At 44.4% G+C, this 20,220-nt stretch overlaps 1 protein-coding gene across 6 annotated transcripts in view; it reads right to left on the reverse strand.

The window, feature by feature from the left end:
* PPP2R2B (protein phosphatase 2 regulatory subunit Bbeta) overlaps positions 1 to 20,220 on the reverse strand; it is a 443,356-nt gene that overhangs the window by 261,826 nt on the left and 161,310 nt on the right. For 2 of the 6 annotated variants that reach the window (XM_066342764.1, XM_066342762.1), the window contains exon 3: positions 11,716 to 11,909. The exons of 2 other annotated variants lie outside the window; for them this stretch is intronic. In XM_066342764.1, the coding sequence (XP_066198861.1) occupies positions 11,716 to 11,909 (194 nt within the window). Of the gene's footprint in view, positions 1 to 11,715; positions 11,910 to 12,402; positions 12,652 to 20,220 lie in introns of those variants that run through there. 2 more of the 6 variants (XM_066342766.1, XM_066342767.1) reach the window with 2 other exon arrangements.

The following is a 20,220-nucleotide window of genomic DNA, read 5'->3' on the forward strand; positions in this document are numbered from 1 at the left end:
AGAATGCTGTTTAAAATAAGTATACCATTTTTATAATTCTCTGCCTTCACTCTTCTAAATTACTATCAACTATCGGTCCCAAATGCAAGAGAAGGATTCTTTGGTATTTATTTCATTCTCACATAGAAACAATAACGTGTGAGCAAGGGGCCTGTGGCCTGGTCTCCTGTCATATTTTATAGGTAAGAAAATAATCAGCCTTTTTGGTGATGACAACCTTTGTGAGAGGCTAGGACTGTGGTGAAGTGTAAGTTCTGTTCTCAAGCATCTCTCTGTCCATCTATTCAGGCAGATGACACTCTGGCCTTCTCAAAACTTCCTTCTCAAGGACTTCCTTCTCAAGGACTATGGCCACGCCTCTCACAAAGGTTCTCCATTGTCTCCAGGAGAGAAGAGGAGGAAACGTGAGAAGTGCCTGGCTCAGAACCCCGGTTCCTACTTCATGAGGGTAAAATGCCCAGGATGCTATAAAATCAGCTGTCTCTGGCCACGTGCAAAAGGTCGTTTTGTGTCTTGGCTGCCCTGCGGTCCTCCATCAGCCTACAGGAGGGAGCATCATGAATCCAGATGAGTGAGGACCATCCCAATGAGACACATTTTGGAGATGAAACAATCACAGCTGAAGGTGTGGTCTGTCCAGGCCACAGAGCTAACACTGTTGGACATGGGTCTAGTGCCAGGCAGGCTCTGATTCTGCCACCTCAGCCACCTGGTGACAGCAGACAGGCAAACATAGCACAGACTCACAGAGCCTGGCACAAGGTTCAGTACGCTTTGAGAAGGCCAGATGTCATCTGCCTGAATCGATGGACAGATGCTTGAGAACAAGAACTTATACTTCACCATAGTCCCCAGCACAACTTGTATAGCCCATGGTGATAGGTACAGTACCGGATTTTGTTTGAATTGATGAATTTCTTGTCCTGCTTTGGAACAGTGGGAAAACTTTGGAGCCTTCCTGATTTCTGAAAGAGCCCGGTTCACATGGGGTGTATAAGCCCCTCCGTGGAGTACACAGGAACAGCCAAGGAGAAATGCCATCGTGCCTGTCAGATTGTGTCGTGAAGGGCTCGGCCTCACTCATGGACTCCTGCTCTAAAAGAGCCTGTGAGTGTGGCAGGACGAGCAGCGCCCTGCTCACCAGATGATGATCTGTTCCACCAGCCACCTTTGCCGCATCCCCGATTCACTCCCGCCCAGCACGGTCTCCAGCATGCACGCTGCAAGGCAGCTCCTGCCAACAACTTTGCCAAATGGCTCCGCTCAAAGTCATGGGCCACCCAGACGGACTGGCTCCTCCATCTGCAGCGGCTTTTGGCAAAGGGATGCTTCCCTTTCTGGCTCCACCTCTTGGCTGCACCAGAGCCTTCTTGCCAGAAGGATGATCTGACCCATCCATAAGGACAGCCAGGCCTGAAATTTGGGGACCATTTAGAACCTCTGCCTGTGTCCCCTGGACTCGCCCCTGAGCGCAACGTCAGAACATATCAAGGAACTCTATGGTCACAAATACAGACATAGAGCATCACGAAAACTTCCAACCAGAAAAGTCTATAGAGAGCATGCCTCCCTCCCCCACCTTCAACCTCATTTTACTGGATTAGGAAACTGAAGCTTAGAGAGTAAAAGTGATTAATTATGGTGGCAGGACTGGGAATAATACCCACTTAGAATATGATCCATGTCAGTGCTTAGAATACTCCACTGCTTTCCGATTTTCCCTCCCTTCATTCTCAAAGTCATAATAAAATTAGATCCTCTGTATTGATATTGATTCAAAAGCATATTTCTTTAAGAAAATAAAAAAAATCTCTGCTCTGTGCCAACATCATGACTTGTTTTAAACAGGTGTGTCCATGCACTACATTGAAATGATCAGAGCTGCCACTCACTGTTGGGGAACCTTGGACACCTACTTATCTCCTTTCTGCTTCAACTTTTCACTTAAAGGGGTATTAGGATAGTATCAACCTATAGAATTATGAGGATTGAGAAAAAAACTTTGAAGCCCAAAGTCCATCCCTTGCACATAGTAAGCCTCTGACAATGGCCAACAATCATCATTATTATCAACACTCAAATCTGCAATGGTCTTAGTATAGAAAGTACCGTGCAGGTATAAATAGGTATGCCAGGTATTTCATGCTCTACATTAGGAAATTCAAGTTCACGAAGTGAAGTGACTTATCCAAGGTTACACAGAGAACAAATGGAGGGCCAGAGAGTCCTTCTTGCCCATGTTGCTAAGAAATGAGAACCTCTTTATTGACCCCAAATATGATAAAGTCAGGAAGGAGAACATATGAAAAAAAGCATATCTACATGAATACACACTGCAGCATCTTATATAATATAAAACGCTAGAAATAATTTTCCATCCATCCACAAGGGAATTACTAAAGAAACGATGGTATAGTCATACCATGGCACTCTGCAGCCGTCAGAAAGAAGGCAGACGCAGGTGTCCCGACATGAAAAGATGTTTCAGATATATATTGTTGAGTGGGAGAAAAAAAAAGGCAAGGTGGAAATAAACAGTTTGCTTTCGGTAATACAGAAAAACCATCCCTTCCCCATTGTATATGTGCTCATGTATATTTAAATTATTAAATACACATACAAAGGTAGCTCTAAGGATGTGTACCCAACTAATGACAATGTTAGCCCCTGGGCAGGGAAGGGCGGTGGGTGTGGAGATGGAGGGTGATTCATAATTTGCTTTATCTACTTGTAGAATGCTCAAGTCCTTCCAGGTAAGAAGGCATCTACATATTATTTGCCTTATAGAGACATAAAGGCAGAGAGAAATGTGAGTGACAACAATACAGCTGTCTGAACCAACAGACCCACTACCTTGGGTGTCCCCAGCCCCAGCTTGAGTTCTGTGAAGTTCCACGAGCCATGTTGCCCTCCTGGAGTTTTTCGCGTAGCTCTCCACTTTGGGGAAACACTTCTTGGAAAGCACGTCCTGGTGATATTTTGTACTTCAGGATCCGAGGGTTCTGTGTTTCAGACTACCTGCAAGTGCTCGGCCTCTTGCTTCGATAGTCCCTTTCCCACCCTCTATACCCTGGGCATCTATTGAGGATCACCAAGCTGATCCCCCTCCATTAGGTGGAGGAGATGGCCTGTCATTCTGTGACAACTTCAAGTTCATTACTTAACATGGATTGTAAACTCTGTAGCCGCAGAATCACCACTGCACAAGGGAGGAGGCTAGCAGGATCCAGGATCCAGCCGAGCACACCTGAAATCGTCCTCTCCCAGGGAAGGTACTCCTTGGCACACTCCATTTAGCAGACCTCATTTTTCCCAGGTTAAAAACCTGCCTACAGGGGCCCCTCCAGTCCCTTAGACTCCATGCATTGTTTTGCCTCTTGCCCACAGTCTCTCTTCATCTCTACATTTGCTGTAAGCAATCAGTTTACTTTCTTCTAAAGCACACTACTGAGAATCTGACCTGCCCCACAACTAACCCATCTCTTCCCATTGCCCACCAGGACTCCTTCTCTAAAAAAACTAACACGGATTAGTTTTCCATGGATTTCACACATGTGTATCTTACCATCACCACCCCTAACTCTTTCAATGGTGAACTTGGGGCATAGAATTCAAGGGTTCCTGGACTACTTAAGACAAAGCTCACAGTGGTTTTGTAAAAAGAATCTGAGCCTCCAATAGGATACTTATGTCAGAGTGGGTATGGTATCGCAGAGCTGATTATCTGCCGGATTCTAGAGCCCTACTGGAAAGGCAAAAGAAGGAAATTTGGTAGAAAACATGACAAGTTTGGTGAAAGCAAACTCATCAGTGGGGGTAGGGTGGGGAGAGCCACATTCGAGTGCTCCTTTAGCCAAGGCGGGGCCTCAGACGCCTCCACGTTTATGTGCAGAACACCAGCCATCACACAGCTGCCTCTATCCCATTCCTTTGCTCTGCTCCAAGAAATTCTATCCCTGCTGTCAGTTTTGCAGAACAGGTACCGAGATGGCCCGGTGGGACCATCCCAGCTCAGCCTGGGGACCACATTGGGTGGGAGGGATATGGAAAGGCTATAAAAACACAGTTGATTTTCATATTTCGATTGCTCTATTCCATAAATATTTGCCTTCTTTTTTCATAGAGTAGAAAAAACCTACAGGTGTAAGGCAACTAAGGATTCTGGCGCAGGGTGGGAGAATTCAGCTCCCTCCTGTGGGACAAAGGGGGAAGGTGCAGACACGTGCGCAGTGGTGCTGGGAAGAGGTGGGCCAAGGGAATCAGCAGCACTGAATGGACACCATGGGGAGGGGGTGCAGAGGACTGAACCCAGCCTGCATTTCCCCCACTAAAAGCTGACAAGAGGCAGCAGGGATGGGCAAAAAGCATCCCTTTGCCCAGGAGGTCCTGGCTTCCAATCTGTTTCTGCCACTTACAAGTACAGCCCCTTAACACAAGTTTCTTTGCTTCCCCAAACCTCGAAATTTCTTAATCTGAGAAATGGGGCTGATGCAACCATTCTCTCAGGGCTGTGGAAGGTGAGTAAGTGAGTCAACTCATGAGAAACCCTTAGGAAAATGCCTGGAATACAGACAGGACTCGAGAAAACTTAGTTCTCTACCCTCAGCTGAGTGAGTAAATTGGACCCTTGCTTCCTAGTAAATGCAAATGCCAGAGTCTAGGAATGTCAGTCTGCAGCCATGCTCTTTCCATAGAGCATTTCCAATACTGTGACAGGACTGGCCTAATATTATTCACCCCAGGTTCATCGGCACGGTTCTGACCGGCCCTCTTAAAGGGCTGGATTGCCCCTGGGGACCTCGATGCTAATAATGAATACTTGCTAGTGATTTTCAATGCACTCTGGTTATTATGTTTAGTAGCAGAACATTTCCGTCCCCAGAAAGGTCATTTACAATAGCGTGCGGCAGCTTCTGCCCACCTTCCATTTCGTATTTTTCCGAGAACAGCAGAGAAGGCAAACATTCATCTATATGCATCGGAAACACTATTCTGACCGGGCATTTGCATACAAATACACCAAGCAACCTAAGGAACTAAAAGACAGCTCTCCATCGTCACATCAGCTCCATTTATTTCTCTAGGGCCTCCCCATCCGAAAGCCATCTTCCTGCACCTTTCCAGTCCTTTCCACCATAGCTTCCCTCTTTCTTGAATGTGTTCAGGGTGGGAAAAGCCTTTATTCCTGGGCCCCCAAGAAGCTGTAACATTTCACACATCACACAGATCTCAAATTAAGAGATGCTCTAATTTCAACCTACCCCAGACTGGACTCCTTAATTTGTCACATTGCTGAGGAATGACCATGTAGAGTCATTTGAATAATTACGCTTACCAAGGCATTCCACTGTGAGCAACTTTTTTTGTAACAATTTCTTCACACCAAAAACCATTAAAAGATTCTGGACATTATCATTTTCCACTTGCTTTACATACATCTATCCATTGCTTTACATTCATCTATATGCATCGGAAACACTATTCTGACCGGGCATTTGCATACAAATACACCAAGCAACCTAAGGAACTAAAAGACAGCTCTCCATCGTCACATCAGCTCCATTTATTTCTCTAGGGCCTCCCCATCCGAAAGCCATCTTCCTGCACCTTTCCAGTCCTTTCCACCATAGCTTCCCTCTTTCTTGAATGTGTTCAGGGTGGGAAAAGCCTTTATTCCTGGGCCCCCAAGAAGCTGTAACATTTCACACATCACACAGATCTCAAATTAAGAGATGCTCTAATTTCAACCTACCCCAGACTGGACTCCTTAATTTGTCACATTGCTGAGGAATGACCATGTAGAGTCATTTGAATAATTACGCTTACCAAGGCATTCCACTGTGAGCAACTTTTTTTGTAACAATTTCTTCACACCAAAAACCATTAAAAGATTCTGGACATTATCATTTTCCACTTGCTTTACATACATCTATCCATTCACCCATCCCTCTATCCTAGCCTTAATCTTTCTAGGTTGTGGTGCATTCTAAAGTAAAAGATCAGTTTTCTTGTAATTTTTCCCCATTGGCTCAAATTCTGCCATGGGTGTCTTTCTCCCAGGCATATCATAGTTTTAAATACCTTTAATATGCATGATGTCCAAGTTATATTTCTAGTTCAGATCTTGCTGCTGAGCTTCCGATCCACTATCCAACTGCTAATTTGAGATATCTCACATGCCCCACAAACTAATCAATTTCCAAAGTCTTTTTCCAGTTTCGGTGAAATGCCCCATTAGGCATCATTCTCATGGCAAAACCCTGGGAGTCGCCCTTGACCCTACCTCCATCTACTTCTGTTTCTTCCCAATCTTTCATATCAGTAAGTCCTATCCATTGTATCTCAAATCTGTCTGACTCTCCCCATCTCTACTGCTGCCACCATCCCAGAGTATATAATTAGACCTCCTAATTATTGCCTTTTTTCACTGCTATTCATTTCTTGCCCAGCCCTGTGGCCCCACCCTGCAGAGCAGCCAGACTGAGCTTTGAAAAAAAGAAAAAGCAAAAACCTGATCATATTTCTCCTGATCAGAATCTTTTAATGGCTTTCGATCCATCTTTGGATAAAGTCCAAACTCCTTACATTCAACAAGGCTCAATGTGATCAGGTCCCTAAATACCTCTCCAGTCCCTTTTTCTAACATTTTATTACACAAATTTCCAAACTAATAGGCAAAGTTGAAAAAAATAATTCCAGTGACTATCCATTGACTGACCACCTGGACATTATCATTTTCCACTTGCTTTATCATACGTCTATCCATTTATCCATCCCTCTATCCTAGCCTTAATCTTTCTAGGTTGTGGTGCATTCTAAAGTAAACTGCAAGCTCCAGTCTTGTTTTAATCATACTTCCTCTTGTCCCCTACACTCCAGCCATAGGCATCTTGCTAGTTCTTGAATTTGTTTGACCATATCTCTGGGTTTTTTTTCTAATTTTTATTTATTTATTATTATTATTATTATTATTATTATTATTATTATTTTTACAGAGACAGAGAGAGAGTCAGAGACAGGGATAGACAGGGACAGACAGACAGGAACAGAGATATGAGAAGCATATCTGCTAGTCATTTCTTGCTAGTTTTTCATTGTGCGTTGCGACACCTTAGTTGTTCATTGATCGCTTTCTCATATGTGCCTTGACCACGGGCCTTCAGCAAACCGAGTAACCCCTTGCTTGAGCCAGCAACCTTGGGTCCACCAAGCTGGTGAGCTTTTGCTCAAACCAGATGAGCCTGCGCGCTCAAGCTGGCGACCTCAGGGTTTCGAATGCTCTATCCACTGCACCACCGCCTGGTCAAGTTATCTCTGGGTTTTGTACTGATTGTCCCTTCTACCTGAAATGCCTTCAGTTCTTGTTAATTCCTGACTCATCCTTTAGTTCTCAGTTTAAACTTTCTCTGAACTCCCAATCTAAATTAGATCTGCCTTTCTGTCTTATATATGACCTTATATATGACCCGAAGGCATCTTGTGCTTTTCCTGAATATCACTTCCCACAATCAGTAAACTAGATATTTATTTGCAAAATTATTTAATGCCTACCTACTCTGCTAGACTGAAAGCACCATGAGGATGTAAAGGCAGAATGAATCAATTATTGGAAGGAGCTACATGGAATAAATAGAGTTGTTCTTCCTTTAATACATACAAACAGTATGGGTTTTTAAAGGCCTCTGGAAGAAGACAAAACTTCCTTGCTATCAGAATATAACCAGCAAGCACATTAAGGCAAATTAACAAATGGCAAGATCCATGGCTAGTGGCTGAGCCAAGAAGATACTGTAGTGGGTTTTAGTGTGGCCTCTTCCCTACCTTCACTAGCCCTTCCCTTCAAGATAAACCCAGATCAACACAATCCAAGGAAAAACAATGCCTGCAATGAAATTGCAGCTTAAGTAGTGATAACAGCAGCTATAATGTATTGAGGGCATTGGTTAAGGTCTGGCTTTATATTAGGTACTGTCTTAGATACTTTCTCCCTGTATTAAATAATCCCCCCTGGCACATAGGTTCTATTGTGTTTTTGTGTTTGTTTTTGCTTTAAGTGAGAGGAGAGGAGATAGTGAGACAGACTCCCACATGCTCTCTAACCTGCATCTACCTGACAACCTGGTCTAGAGCCAATGCTCGAATCAATAGAGCTATTTTTAGCACCTGAGGCTGATGCACTTGGACCAACTGAGCCATCCCCAGCACCTGGGAGCCTATGTGCCTGAGCCAATTGAGCCACTGGCTGCAGAAGGGGAAGAAGGAGAGAGGGGGAGAGAAGCAGACGGTCGCTTCTCTTGTGTGCCCTGACCAGGAATTGAGCCTGGGATGTCCATATGCCAGGCCAAAGCTCTATTCATTAAGCCACCAGCCAGGGACTCTACTGTTATTCCCATTTTATAGCTAAGGAAACTGAGAACAGAGTAGAGGTTTTAAAATGTGTTCTCTGGATGCCCCTTCTAACCAGATTGCCATTCCTGTAAACTCCACCTGTATAGATTACTCTCTCTCTGGCCTTGTTTGTGAGTAGGAAGATTAATCTAGAAAAGTTTACAACTAATGGAGATAGAGTTTCAGTTGGTTTTAACAAGTCTAAATACATAGAAAGAAATCTACATGCAGATTAGAGAGATCTGAGGGATGAGCCGTTGGTCAGAAAACTCAAAGTTCAATATGGAAAAAACCCAATAAAGCTATTGTGGTGTTTGTGTGTGTGTGTGTGTGTGTGTGTGTGTGTGTGTGTGTGTTTGCAGTTATTCCAACTCCACCCATGCTTTTCCTCATATACAACCCCTCCACTCACTTTCAAATTATTCCTGCAAAGAATTTCACCCCAGATGGGAATATACAGTGATTTACACACAGTGGTAAATCCATTATGACCTTCCCCATAACAGTAGTTCATGTTTAAAGAAAAATGAGGCTGTGCAGAATTTCCTAGTGGAAGAGACTGGTGGATCTTCAGACTGTCTTTGTTTGAGTTTTGAAGACAAGCTCTTGTCTTGATTGTTAGCATGACCTTGGCAAATTAGTATCATCTCTGGGCCTCTGTTACTCAGTTTCATTATTTGAAATTGGAAAAAGAAAACCTAGTTAGCAGGGTCTGGATAGATTAAAATGCTACTACAAAAAGCTCAGCATAGTGCTTGGAACACAGAAGATGCTCAAAGGTGGTAATTTTAAAAAGAAAGAAAAGATTTTTTTAAAAGGTAGGGAAGGGTGGTAAGTTTAATGTCTAGAATTAAAGAAGAGCCATAGGAATGTCTTTAATATCATGCGCTGAGAAAGAGAGAGAGACAGAGACTCCTGATCTTGGGTAAAAGTGTCCTTTAGCATTTGCATTGCTCTTAGCTGGATAAACTTGCCGGCAGCTACCACTTACAATGCAAATTGAGCTTAGAGTCCTTCACATTAACTACACAGCACAAACCTTTCAGCTTTAAATAGAATACTGCATTGTGGCATGATCTGAGCACAGGGAAGAAAAAATCAGAGATAAATGGGAAGAAGATCTTGGAGGAAAAAGAATCTGACATATCTGGGCAGGTAGGAAAAATGCAGAAATATCAAAGGAGACAAAAAGAAAAAGCAAGGTCTACAGAAGGACCTACCAGCTAATTGCTCAAAAAGTGGGCTTAAGTTAACAAAAAAGAGAACTTTGTGGGTAAGCCCCTCCATAAAGTGGATTTTAACAAAGAATATTTTGAGATCTGGTGCTTTCAAGCTGTACCAGCAATTGTAAGGTATTCGTCAGGAAAAGAGGAAGTCTTTGCCCTCTGGCCAGCATGACTGCATAAATGTACCTTAAAATGAACAGATTGAAACCCTAGAGAACTTCCTGCTCTACCCAACTCCTTTTTACATGGTCGAAGAAAGAGGCAGGGATATATCTAAAAGGTTGATTTAGAAAGATTTTAGAAAGCTCTTTGCCTCACTTTGGACTTATATATACCCAAATATTTTACCCAGAGTCAGTTCACAAAAATGCTGTAAAATAGGAACAAAGATTAGGTAGTATCTAGGGCCCTGAATGCAATAAGGAATGCCATATTTAACTCATTTCTTTATTCTACAGATGACATTTTTATACCCGTAGCCCCGATTTGCCCATCTTCTCAGCTCAGTAGGTTTCCTTTGCCTGTGCTTGGAAGTGTCATGTAATATAAAAGAACACACGAAAGCAGCCTTCTTTTTTTATTGTCACAAACAGAAGAAGCGTCCACCAAAAGCCAACAGACCCAAGGCCAGCTTCTCTCTTGGATGCCATGCTCAGAGCTCATCATAGCCTACCTGGTAACTGAGTCCGTGACAAAGCACTAAGACTGAGGAAGAACAACTTCCATCCACATTGTCATCATGCAAATAAAAAGAATCAGCAGGTATGGTGCCTGGTGTGGGGGAGGGACAATCAAACATCTTAAAAGCTATCTCTAAGCTCCTGGAAGCCAGAGTTGATACCACTCTGCTTAATCGGTCTACCACCATGGAAACACTAGGCTTGCTGCTCTCCAATAGGAATGATGAATGGAGACTGTATTTTCAATAGTACTGGGCAGTTGTTTTATCTTAAACTTCCAGGGATATTTATTTAAAATGCCAGCTTTACCCTCTAAATTGTCAATTTCTTTCAGAGCTTGAACTCTTTTACTCTGCCATCTCATTTCTGTACCAATCCCGATTTTGTTATATATTATAGACATTTTAGCTTCCAAGAATAATAGTCTCAAATGAACATACCTGGCTATCTTTTCCTACAGCACTTTCACACACATTTCCTCAGGTGGATATGACCATGTGATAATGCAACACTTTATATAGTGGTTAAGGATAAAGGCTTACAGGTAGAAAATGAAAGCAAAAAAACAAAAGTTTTGGTATTAAAAAAAATTGCCTCCACTCTATTCACACACAAAAGGTGGAATGGGTTCCACCTGCTGACTTTTCCCTGCCTGCTGCGCTCAGGCTAATATCAGAACAAGCTGGGAGAGGGAGAGACGACAATTTCACCTCTTGGCAAAGCTCAGCTTACTGAACCCTCTTGCTTTCTGCTGGCTGTTGATTCAGCAGAAACTACTGCTGCAGAATTCATAATGGTGATTTTTAAAGGCCCCACCGATCGCATTGCTCGCCCCACGTGTCAAACTCATTCGCTCGCCGCCAGAACCCCGTGTCCCTCCGCCACCTTTTTCATTTCTTGTAACGCACTTTCAAGAGAGGGGCTCGCCCTTCTGCAAAGGGCCTTTTGGGGGTTTGATTGTCTGAGCAGGTAACCGGGCCAGAGATGAGCCGGCAGGAAATGAAACCATGCCCTCCCTACAGCCACTGAGAGAGTCGCATCATTCCGCTCAGGGAGGGGAGGACCCAGGGTCCTTCTGGGCCTCTTCCTTCCTCTCTCCCTGCAAGACCCCCTGAAGACATCTCAGGAAAGGGTCATCTGCCTTTTGGGGGTCATTTTTCTAGCCGTGAGCCCCACCCTGAAAAGCCTAATCCCTAAGGGCCATTTTAACTCCCGTGGGCGCCGGGTCCACCTGCTGCTGAACGCCGGGCTCGCCTGCGGAGCCGGTGGATGTGGGGCGCACCGGCGGCCGCCCTTGCGAGCTGAGCCCCCGCCCCAGCCCCGAGGAGTCTCCGCCACTCCGCGCCCAGCAGCCCGCGGAGCGGAGCGATCTGCAACTTGCGCCCGGCCCCAGCGGCGGAATGCGGCTGGCCTGGCGTTACCTTCGGTCGCATAGCTGTGGTCGCGCAGGAAACTGTTGTTGATTTTGCGGGTATCAATGTCCTCCTCCATTGACAGCAGGCTTACTTGCGTGGGAACCAGAAGCCGGCAGACAAGTATCCATGATCCCTCCCCGCAGCCAGTCTCACAGGAGAGGGGGGCAGGGGAGCCAGTGGGACTGCACCATGGTCCGAGCCTGAGGAGGAGACGGGGAGGCGGAGAGAAAAATAAAAATAAAAACCCAGCAATGGAGCTGTCACCTCCTCCACTCGGGATCTCCGAGGCTGCGGTGCTTCTCCCGCGGTGCGCTCACTCCAGCTCCAATTCCCAACGAGGATGCTGCGCCTGCCTCCGGTGCCCAGATGCGCCGTGCCCGAGGGTCTGGTCCCGCCCGCCGCCCCGGAGGCGCTCACAAGCCGGGCTGGGGAGATGCCCAACAGGTTCCCCTCGTTGGCAGCGGCTCCAAAATGCAAAAAAAGCTCCCTCCTCCCCTTGGAAGAGCGGGCAGCCGCGACAAAATGGTGCCTTTCTGGACCCGAGCTGCAGTGGCGAGATAGCAGGGGCAGGATTCAGGCTGGCCCGGCCGGGGTAAGGGTGCTGGTCCCACGGGAGGGCGGCTCCGGCTGGCGGGGGCTAGGAAGCCGGCGGGGAGCGGGGCAGGGCGCTGCGGCCGGCGCCAGCGCACTCACCCTCACACCCACACGCGCGCACTCGCTGCTGCTGCTGCCGTTGCTGCTGTTGCTGTTGCCGCTGCTGCCGTTGCTGCTGCCGCCGCTGCTGCCGCTGCTGCAGGAGGCTGGAGGCGGCTGGTGCATTAAACGCGAGGCTCCTCCCAACCGCGTCAGCAGCCCCAGGACTCTTCCCCAGCAGCAGCGGTGGCTGAGGCAGAGGCTGCGGCTGCTCTCTGCTGCAGTGGGGCGCACGCAGCCGCCAACCGGCACCTGGGCAGTCAGCCGCGAGCTTTGCAGGCTCAGGTGAAAAGCATAGACGCGCTATCCCACCCTCCCTCCTCCGGTGCCACACGGCGGAGGGCGGCGTTTACTCTGGCACTCACAGCACCTAGCTTTCAGCCTTTCTCCGGACAACTGCGCTCAGGACAGCAAAGAGAAGTGGGTCCGCTTAGTAGGCAGGAAGTGAACATCCAGGTCCCTTTTGCTCCCACTATGTGATGCATGCAGTCTCGTGATGGGTTCTGATCCTTAAAGAGAGGACAGAATGGGAAAAGAGCTTCTCATTGCCTAGTTTAAACCCTCTGGGCTAGGAATAGAAGGGGGAACAGGGACCAGAACTTTTCTGCCATCACAACCGATTTCTTCATTCAAACAGAGTCGTAAACATCTAACTGGGTATTTATGTCTACACAGGCAGAGGGAAGCAGAGGGCTGAGTTACATATGAATCTAGTCAACACAGTCAGTCTGAACAAGTCCACCTTCCCCTAGCACTTTGCACTTGGTTTTGCAAGAAAAGCCATAGGCCTTCCTGTGGGTTTTGCTTGTGAAGACAGTACATACACTGCAGGGCTGGCTGCCATTTGCTCGCCACATGACAGGTACCTGGGAGCCCTGAGCCCGCAGAGAGCCACTGCCACCCTGAGGGAATTTTAAAGATCCAGTGAGTACAGAAGAGATCTGTCTTCCTACTTCAATTAGGACAAAAACACCGAATTCCATATCCCCTCCCCATGTCCCTCCAAATTGAGAATTCTGTATTTGAAAGAAAACTAAATCATTATTGCTAGAAACCAAAATCATGTATGAAGCAACCCAAGTCACTAGAAAGCCAATTTGGAAAAAGACATTTCCCTGGCTTCCTCTTGTAGCAAGGACTCATTTCACTGGGTGTCACTGCAAGAGATAGCAGCAAATGTCTTGCTCAGTTAAGCTTCTCGATTTTAGCTAGATGAGCCCAGAGGGACCTGTGAGTTAATTATATACATACAATGCTTCGGCTAACACAATTTAGACAGTATTTGAAGTTCAAAAAAATGAGAAAACAAGTCCTTAACTGAGGTTGGGAATTGTCCTTAGATTTCCATAAAGAATAGATTCTTCAGGCAGGTGGAAACAGCACTGTCCCCTTCTCCAGGAAGCGACAGCACATCTCTGGGAGGGCAGAGTAGGAATATTCTTTGATATGGTTTTTTTTTTTTTGGGGGGGGGGAGTTCAGCTTATAAGAGATTCCATGTTATTCTTGTCTGATGGTTACATCTTATGTGCTTGTTTGAGTATTTGTTCTAAAGTCGTCTATAAAATTCCAGTAACAGATGAAGACTGGTGCAAGTTGATTTAATCCTTTTTGGCACCAGTTGCTGAGCTGGGTTTTCCAATGAACTGTATCCATCACCAGGGCTCCAGGGGTCAGCTCATCTGTAGTTACACAGTCTCATTTCTCTTGTAGATTTCCATAGCAGGGAATGGGGAGAATGGGTAGAGGGGGAAGAAAAAGCTATGTTCATCTCAAAGTGGCGAGAAGACATCTTGCTTTCAGTTGAAATAAACTTAAGTTGCAACAGGAGGCCTTGGAAAAATAGTATTTGGGAATTTCTACCCCTTATCTTCTTGGCATGTGGAACAGAGCTGTATGATGAATCAGGTAGGCCTGGGCTGTGCTTGAGGAATTTTCCACTGTAACCAATAAGAGGAACATTGCCTCCACAGAGCAAGCGTCTGGGCTTACCAATTTTTTTTCTTTCAATGTTTCCTGCAAAGTTCCTCCTGCATTTATTCAACACTACAGGTTTCCCCCCTCCCAAAAAACACAACCAGTATTTTTGGATCAAGTAGATTTTAAGGTTTCTATTTTGTGGACCATGCTTTTCTTATAATAAACAATGGGGAACTAGCCCTTCCTCCCCAAATCAAGAAAAATAAAGCTGTTGGCTTGGCGTTTTAATACAATGACGTGTTGTAAAGGAGGGAAGGGACTGAAGGAAGCCCTGTGCAATCCTGTGGTGGAGAGAGGACTACAGAGATCATTTCTCAGCAGACTCGCGGCCTGCTTTTCGTCCTGCCAATGTCAAGTTCTTTCCCAAAGCTTCTGGCACTTGCACATGACATTCCCTCTGTCCCTTCCTTGGGTCCTGGGCATTCTTCAGCATCTCGGCTGACCTGTTCTTGCATCACTGAGGATTCTCTGAGGACACCGGAGTCCCTTCCTCTAGGATTTTCTGCCTCTGCATCTTCTATTTGTCCCCTTCATGGCAAATTGCATTTTGCAATAGTTGTTTTCTTATTCTTGTCAATCATAGCCAATATATCTTGATATTAAGCATCTGGCACTTTGTAGATGTGCAATTATATTTGTTGGGTGGAGATATCTCTTAAACAAATGAGTAAATTACTGAATTTGTTCAGTGATCTTTATGTTCTGTAGTTCTACCCTTATTAAAATGCTTGCAAAACAAAATAAAACAAAATTGACAACAAAATCTGCTGGGAGCCACTAATTTTCTAGTTTGTGACTTCTAGTCCTATTGAAATAGTTGTTCTTGACTATATTTGTATGCATACTCAGCAAAAATATTTACTGAGCATTTAGTAAATGCCAGGAGTTGTTCTAGGTGCTAGGGTAATGGTTAAAACAACAGAGTATTTTTCTTCACAGAACCTATATCATCTGATTTTAATATGTGCTTTCTTAGAAATACAAAAAATGCATATAAACCAATAACCATAGCGATGTGTTACTATAGCATAGTGTTCGCTGCCAAGGCTCCAGTATTAGGCAAATCTGATTTTTCTGCCACTTATTGCAAATGTGAGTGAGTTACAAAATGTCCCTGAGCCATGTATTTTTTTTAAAAAATCTATAAATTAGGGAGACCAGTACTTCATGGAGTCTTTGTGAGGATTAAATGAGATAATACTTGGAAAGAATAAATTGCTATTACTTGTTGGGTATTTATTATCATCACCACCTAGTTGTTCTGAAGGTGGTGGGTTATTGTTAAGCTATTATCATCACCACCAAGAGTGAACAAATATTTAAGCACCCACATGTCAGCCACTGGGATGGGACCGAGGATTCAGCAACATCAATGCATAAGAGGTATAGTCAACCTCTGCGATATCATGGAACTTAGGGTCTAATTTACAGTTTATGTAAAGGGGGGCACAGGCTACAAAAGAGCCTGCAGAGGCCTCTGGGAGGATGACCTATTTCAGACTTGTGCTTGACACAGAAAAGGCTAATTACAAACGCACAGCCTTCTTAAGTTACACAATTTAGCATGACAGCATATGGACATATTCTTTTTTTTTTATTACCCTTGTCATGGTCTCCCTTCCCCCAACACTCCCATATACCCTCCCCCAAGCTAGGTTAGTGCTGCCTACCCTGGAACCTTTTAAGTCATCCTGTCTAATTTAGCACGTTAAATATCTACAATTTTATTGAAACCTTTGACCTAAGCCAGTCTGGAGATTCTTAATATAGGCTTTAGGTGTCAGACAGTCCTGGTTTGTGTCCCAGCTCAGGCATTTATGAATTTTACGACCTTTGGCAAGTAATTTAACTTCTCTGAGCTTCTGTATTTGCAAAATGGAAGAAAATCATAGGAACTACTTCCTAGGGTTGTTGAGTGGCTTCAGAGACAATGTAAGGAAAGTGCTTACTACAGGCTTGGCCCATCGCCAGGCCTCACTAAAATGTCAGTCCCTCCTAGCAGGGGCTCATTGGGGCCTCCATCTGCAGAAACGTGGAGAGGCGCAATTCAGGTCATTGATTCACGTGAACAAAAGTGACCTAGAAACCTGACTTTTACTACCTATCAATCTGTCTTAATGAGCAGCTAGGAACTGGATGCATGAGATTTTACCATTTTGCAAAAAGCCCTTTGTAAGCCACAAAGTCCTGTGCAAGTGGAAGGAATTAGGATTATCCTCCCTTGATGTTCGCATTTTGTCTGAACAGAATTAATCACGCTTTTCTCTCTTGAGGAATCCCATGGAAACCCTCTCTTGGACCACTGAGCACTGAAGGCACAATTCTCCGAGTTGGTTTGTATGCTGACTGCCCAGAGTTGTGAATTTCTAGCAAGATCTGCAATTTCTGTCTGCACATATTACAACACATACCAACACACGAGTGACCCTTTAACATGACACTGAGCCAATATGGGAAAGAAAACAAAAGAAAACAAAACATCGTGCCTTTCAGATTTTGTATGAGAGACTCTGGACTCTTAATGGATTTTACCCAGTAAAATGGTCCTTCAATTGTCCAAGTAGAGCAATTTATGAAAATACACAGTGGTGTTCTGGAGTTGATGTGTACAGGTGGTGAGAGCTGATTGTGACGACTATACACATCTCATTTCCAGCTTGGCTTTATCATGTTGGCAGCTTAAACTCAAGTCTGCCATAGTGGTGTAGTTCTAACATGGAAATAAAAAGAACCCTATACTGTATAAGTCAGGACTTTTTTTTGTGTGTGGCAGAGACAGAGAGAGTCAGAGAGAATGACAAATAGGGACAGACAGACAGGAAGGGAGAGAGATGAGAAACATCAATTCTTTGTTGCAGGTCCTTAGTTGTTCGTTGATTGATTTCTCATACGTGCCTTGACCTGGGGGGCTACAGCAGAGCGAGTGACTCCTTGCTCGAGCCAGCGACCTGGAGCTCAAGCTGGTGAGCCTTGCTCAAATTTGATGAGACCGCGCTCAAGCCTGAGACCTCGGGGTCTCAAACCTGGGTCCTCTGCGTCCCAGTCCAATGCTCTGTTCACTGCGCCACTACCTGGTCTGGCAAGTCAGGACTTTTTATATTTTTTTTTTATTTTTCTGAAGTTGGAAACGGGGAGGCAGTCAGACAGACTCCCGCATGCGCCTGACCGGGATCCACCCGGCATGCCCACCAGGGGGCAATGCTCTGCTCATCTGGGGCATTGCTCTGCCGCAACCAGAGCCACTCTAGCGCCTGAGGCAGAGGCCATAGAGCCATCCTCAGTGCCCGGGCCAACTTTGCTCCAATGGAGCCTTGGCTGCAGGAGGGGAAGAGAGAGACAGAGAGGAAGGAGAGGGGGAGGGGTGGAGAAGCAGATGGGCGCTTCTCCTGTGTGCCCTGGCCAGGAATCGAACCTGGGACTCCCACACGCCAGGCTGATGCTCTACCACTGAGCCAACCGGCCAGGGAAGTCAGGACTTTTTAACTACTTCTTTTCTTTTCTTAGTTTTTTGAGAGCTGGTTGTTAAAGATTTACAAGCACATCAATGGAAATACATTACTTGCTGAAACATTTTTCTACTCATCCCGGTTACCTTTCAAGTCCCTTCCAATCTTGCGACACATAAGACTTCCAAATTCCAGAGCATTCTTTCATCCAGCCAAACAGCATCCATAATGTTAAATAATTCATAAAATCCTACCTTTACCATGAAGCTTTCCCATATTCAGTAGAGAAACGGGTTGCATTCGTTCGACCCCTTCCAGGCCGGGCACGAAGTCTCCACGGTAGACCTTTGTGTAATTGTTCCTAAAAGGCTCCGAGGCCTGACAATGTAAGGAACATCAGGTCTACGCCCACTCTTGAGGAACCATTCTTTTCTGCTATTCCAACTCCATTGTCACCTTACCATTGCCCTTACTTTGCCTGACTGCAAAAGAAAAACCTCCAGTGTGCCTCATTTCATGGACAGCTCTCCTATCTGTCTCGTTAGGACATTGATGCAATGGGAGAAAAGGTACAAAGATCCAGGAATCCAGATCAGAGAGCTTGAGAAAAAACATCCTCTCATACCATTTCTCATTCAGTGGTTTCAGAATTAAATTTAGGATGTCCTGCCCAAGAAAGTCTTAATTTATATTTTGTTAGGTACAAGGTGAGGATGTACAAAACCAGTTTAGTAGTATTGTCCAGTACCTGGTTACACTTCCCAAAGAAAACTTCAGTGTAATTTAAACAGGACTACATATTGGGAAAGGACTTTCAAATTTATTTAAGATGCACCAGGCAATAATACTTTACAGCAGTGGTCCCCAACCCCCGGGCTGCGGACCGGTACCAGTCCGTGGGCCATTTGGTACCAGTCCGCAGAGAAAGAATAAATAACTTACATTATTTCTGTTTTATTTATATTTAAGTCTGAACAATGTTTTATTTTTAAAAAAATGACCAGATTCCCTCTGTTACATTCGTCTAAGGCTCACTCTTGATGCTTGTCTCGGTCACGTGATACATTTATCCGTCCCACCCTAAAGGCTGGTCCATGAAAATATTTTCTGACATTAAACCAGTCCGTGGCCCAAAAAAGGTTGGAGACCACTGCTTTACAGAGTTCATCCTAGGTAAACAATCATAAATGTGGACAAAAATTTAGCCACAAGGCTACTTCTCAGAGCATTGTTAATAATGACCAAAACTGAAAACAAACCCAAATATCCAATAGAATTGGCTAGGCAAATTATGGTGTGTTCATATAATAGAAAATTATTGAGCCTTTGATATAATATTAGTAGCTAACATTTGTTGCGTATTACGTATTAGGGTTTTAACTAGTAGTATCTCATTTAAGTCTAATAATAGTCCTTATAAGGTAAGTACTGTTATTATCTCCATGTAACTCAGGCTAACATAAATAAATAATATACCCACAGTCAACCAAATAGAATCCTGGCTCTGTGTGTCTGTGGTGTGTATGTGTTTTGAGGTCACAACAGGATTTTTGGAAGTTTTTTCCAAACTACCCACTACTAGATTCTAGTTTGTCCCTTTTAGGAATGAATAACCTCTCAGATGAAAATCACGACTATTGTGTTGGTGAGATTGTGGCAAAATTGGAACTCTCACAGACTGCTTGTGGGACTGCATAACAGAGTAGCCACAAATTGTTTGGCAGTTCCTCAAAATGTTAAATGAGCCATAACAGATACTTAACAAGTGTTAGCTACTAATATTATATCAAAAGCTTATCAGTTCCTCAAAATGTTAAACGGAGTTACCATATGACCCAGCAATTTCGCTTCTAGGTATCTTCCTAAGAGAATTGAAAACACATAGTCACACCAAAACTTGCACACAAATATTACAGAAGCATTATTCATAGTAGCCCCAAAGTGGAAACAACCCAAATATTCATCATCTGATAAATGGATAAACAAAATGTGATATATCTATTGTATGATATACATGAACCAAATGATATATTTGTTGTATATCATATCATCGTTATAGCACATATTATTTAACTATAAAAGGGAATAAAGTACTGATATAAACTACCACATGGATAAACCTTGAAAACATTATACTAAGTAAAAGAAGCTGTCATAAAAGACTACATGCTATATAATTCCATTTATTTGAAATGTTCAGAATGGGAAAATCCATAGAGACCCAAAGTAGATTGGTGGTTGCTAGGGGCTGGGGTGGGAGGAAGGGGAGTAACTGCTGATGAGTTTGGGATTTCTCTTTGGAGGGATGAAAATGCTCTAAAATTAGGTAAGGTCAATAGCTGTACAACTCCAAATATACTAAAAGCCATTGAATTGTATACTCTAAAAGAATGA

This window comes from Saccopteryx leptura, chromosome 6 (assembly GCF_036850995.1).
Source record: "Saccopteryx leptura isolate mSacLep1 chromosome 6, mSacLep1_pri_phased_curated, whole genome shotgun sequence".
Taxonomy (NCBI): domain Eukaryota; kingdom Metazoa; phylum Chordata; class Mammalia; order Chiroptera; family Emballonuridae; genus Saccopteryx; species Saccopteryx leptura.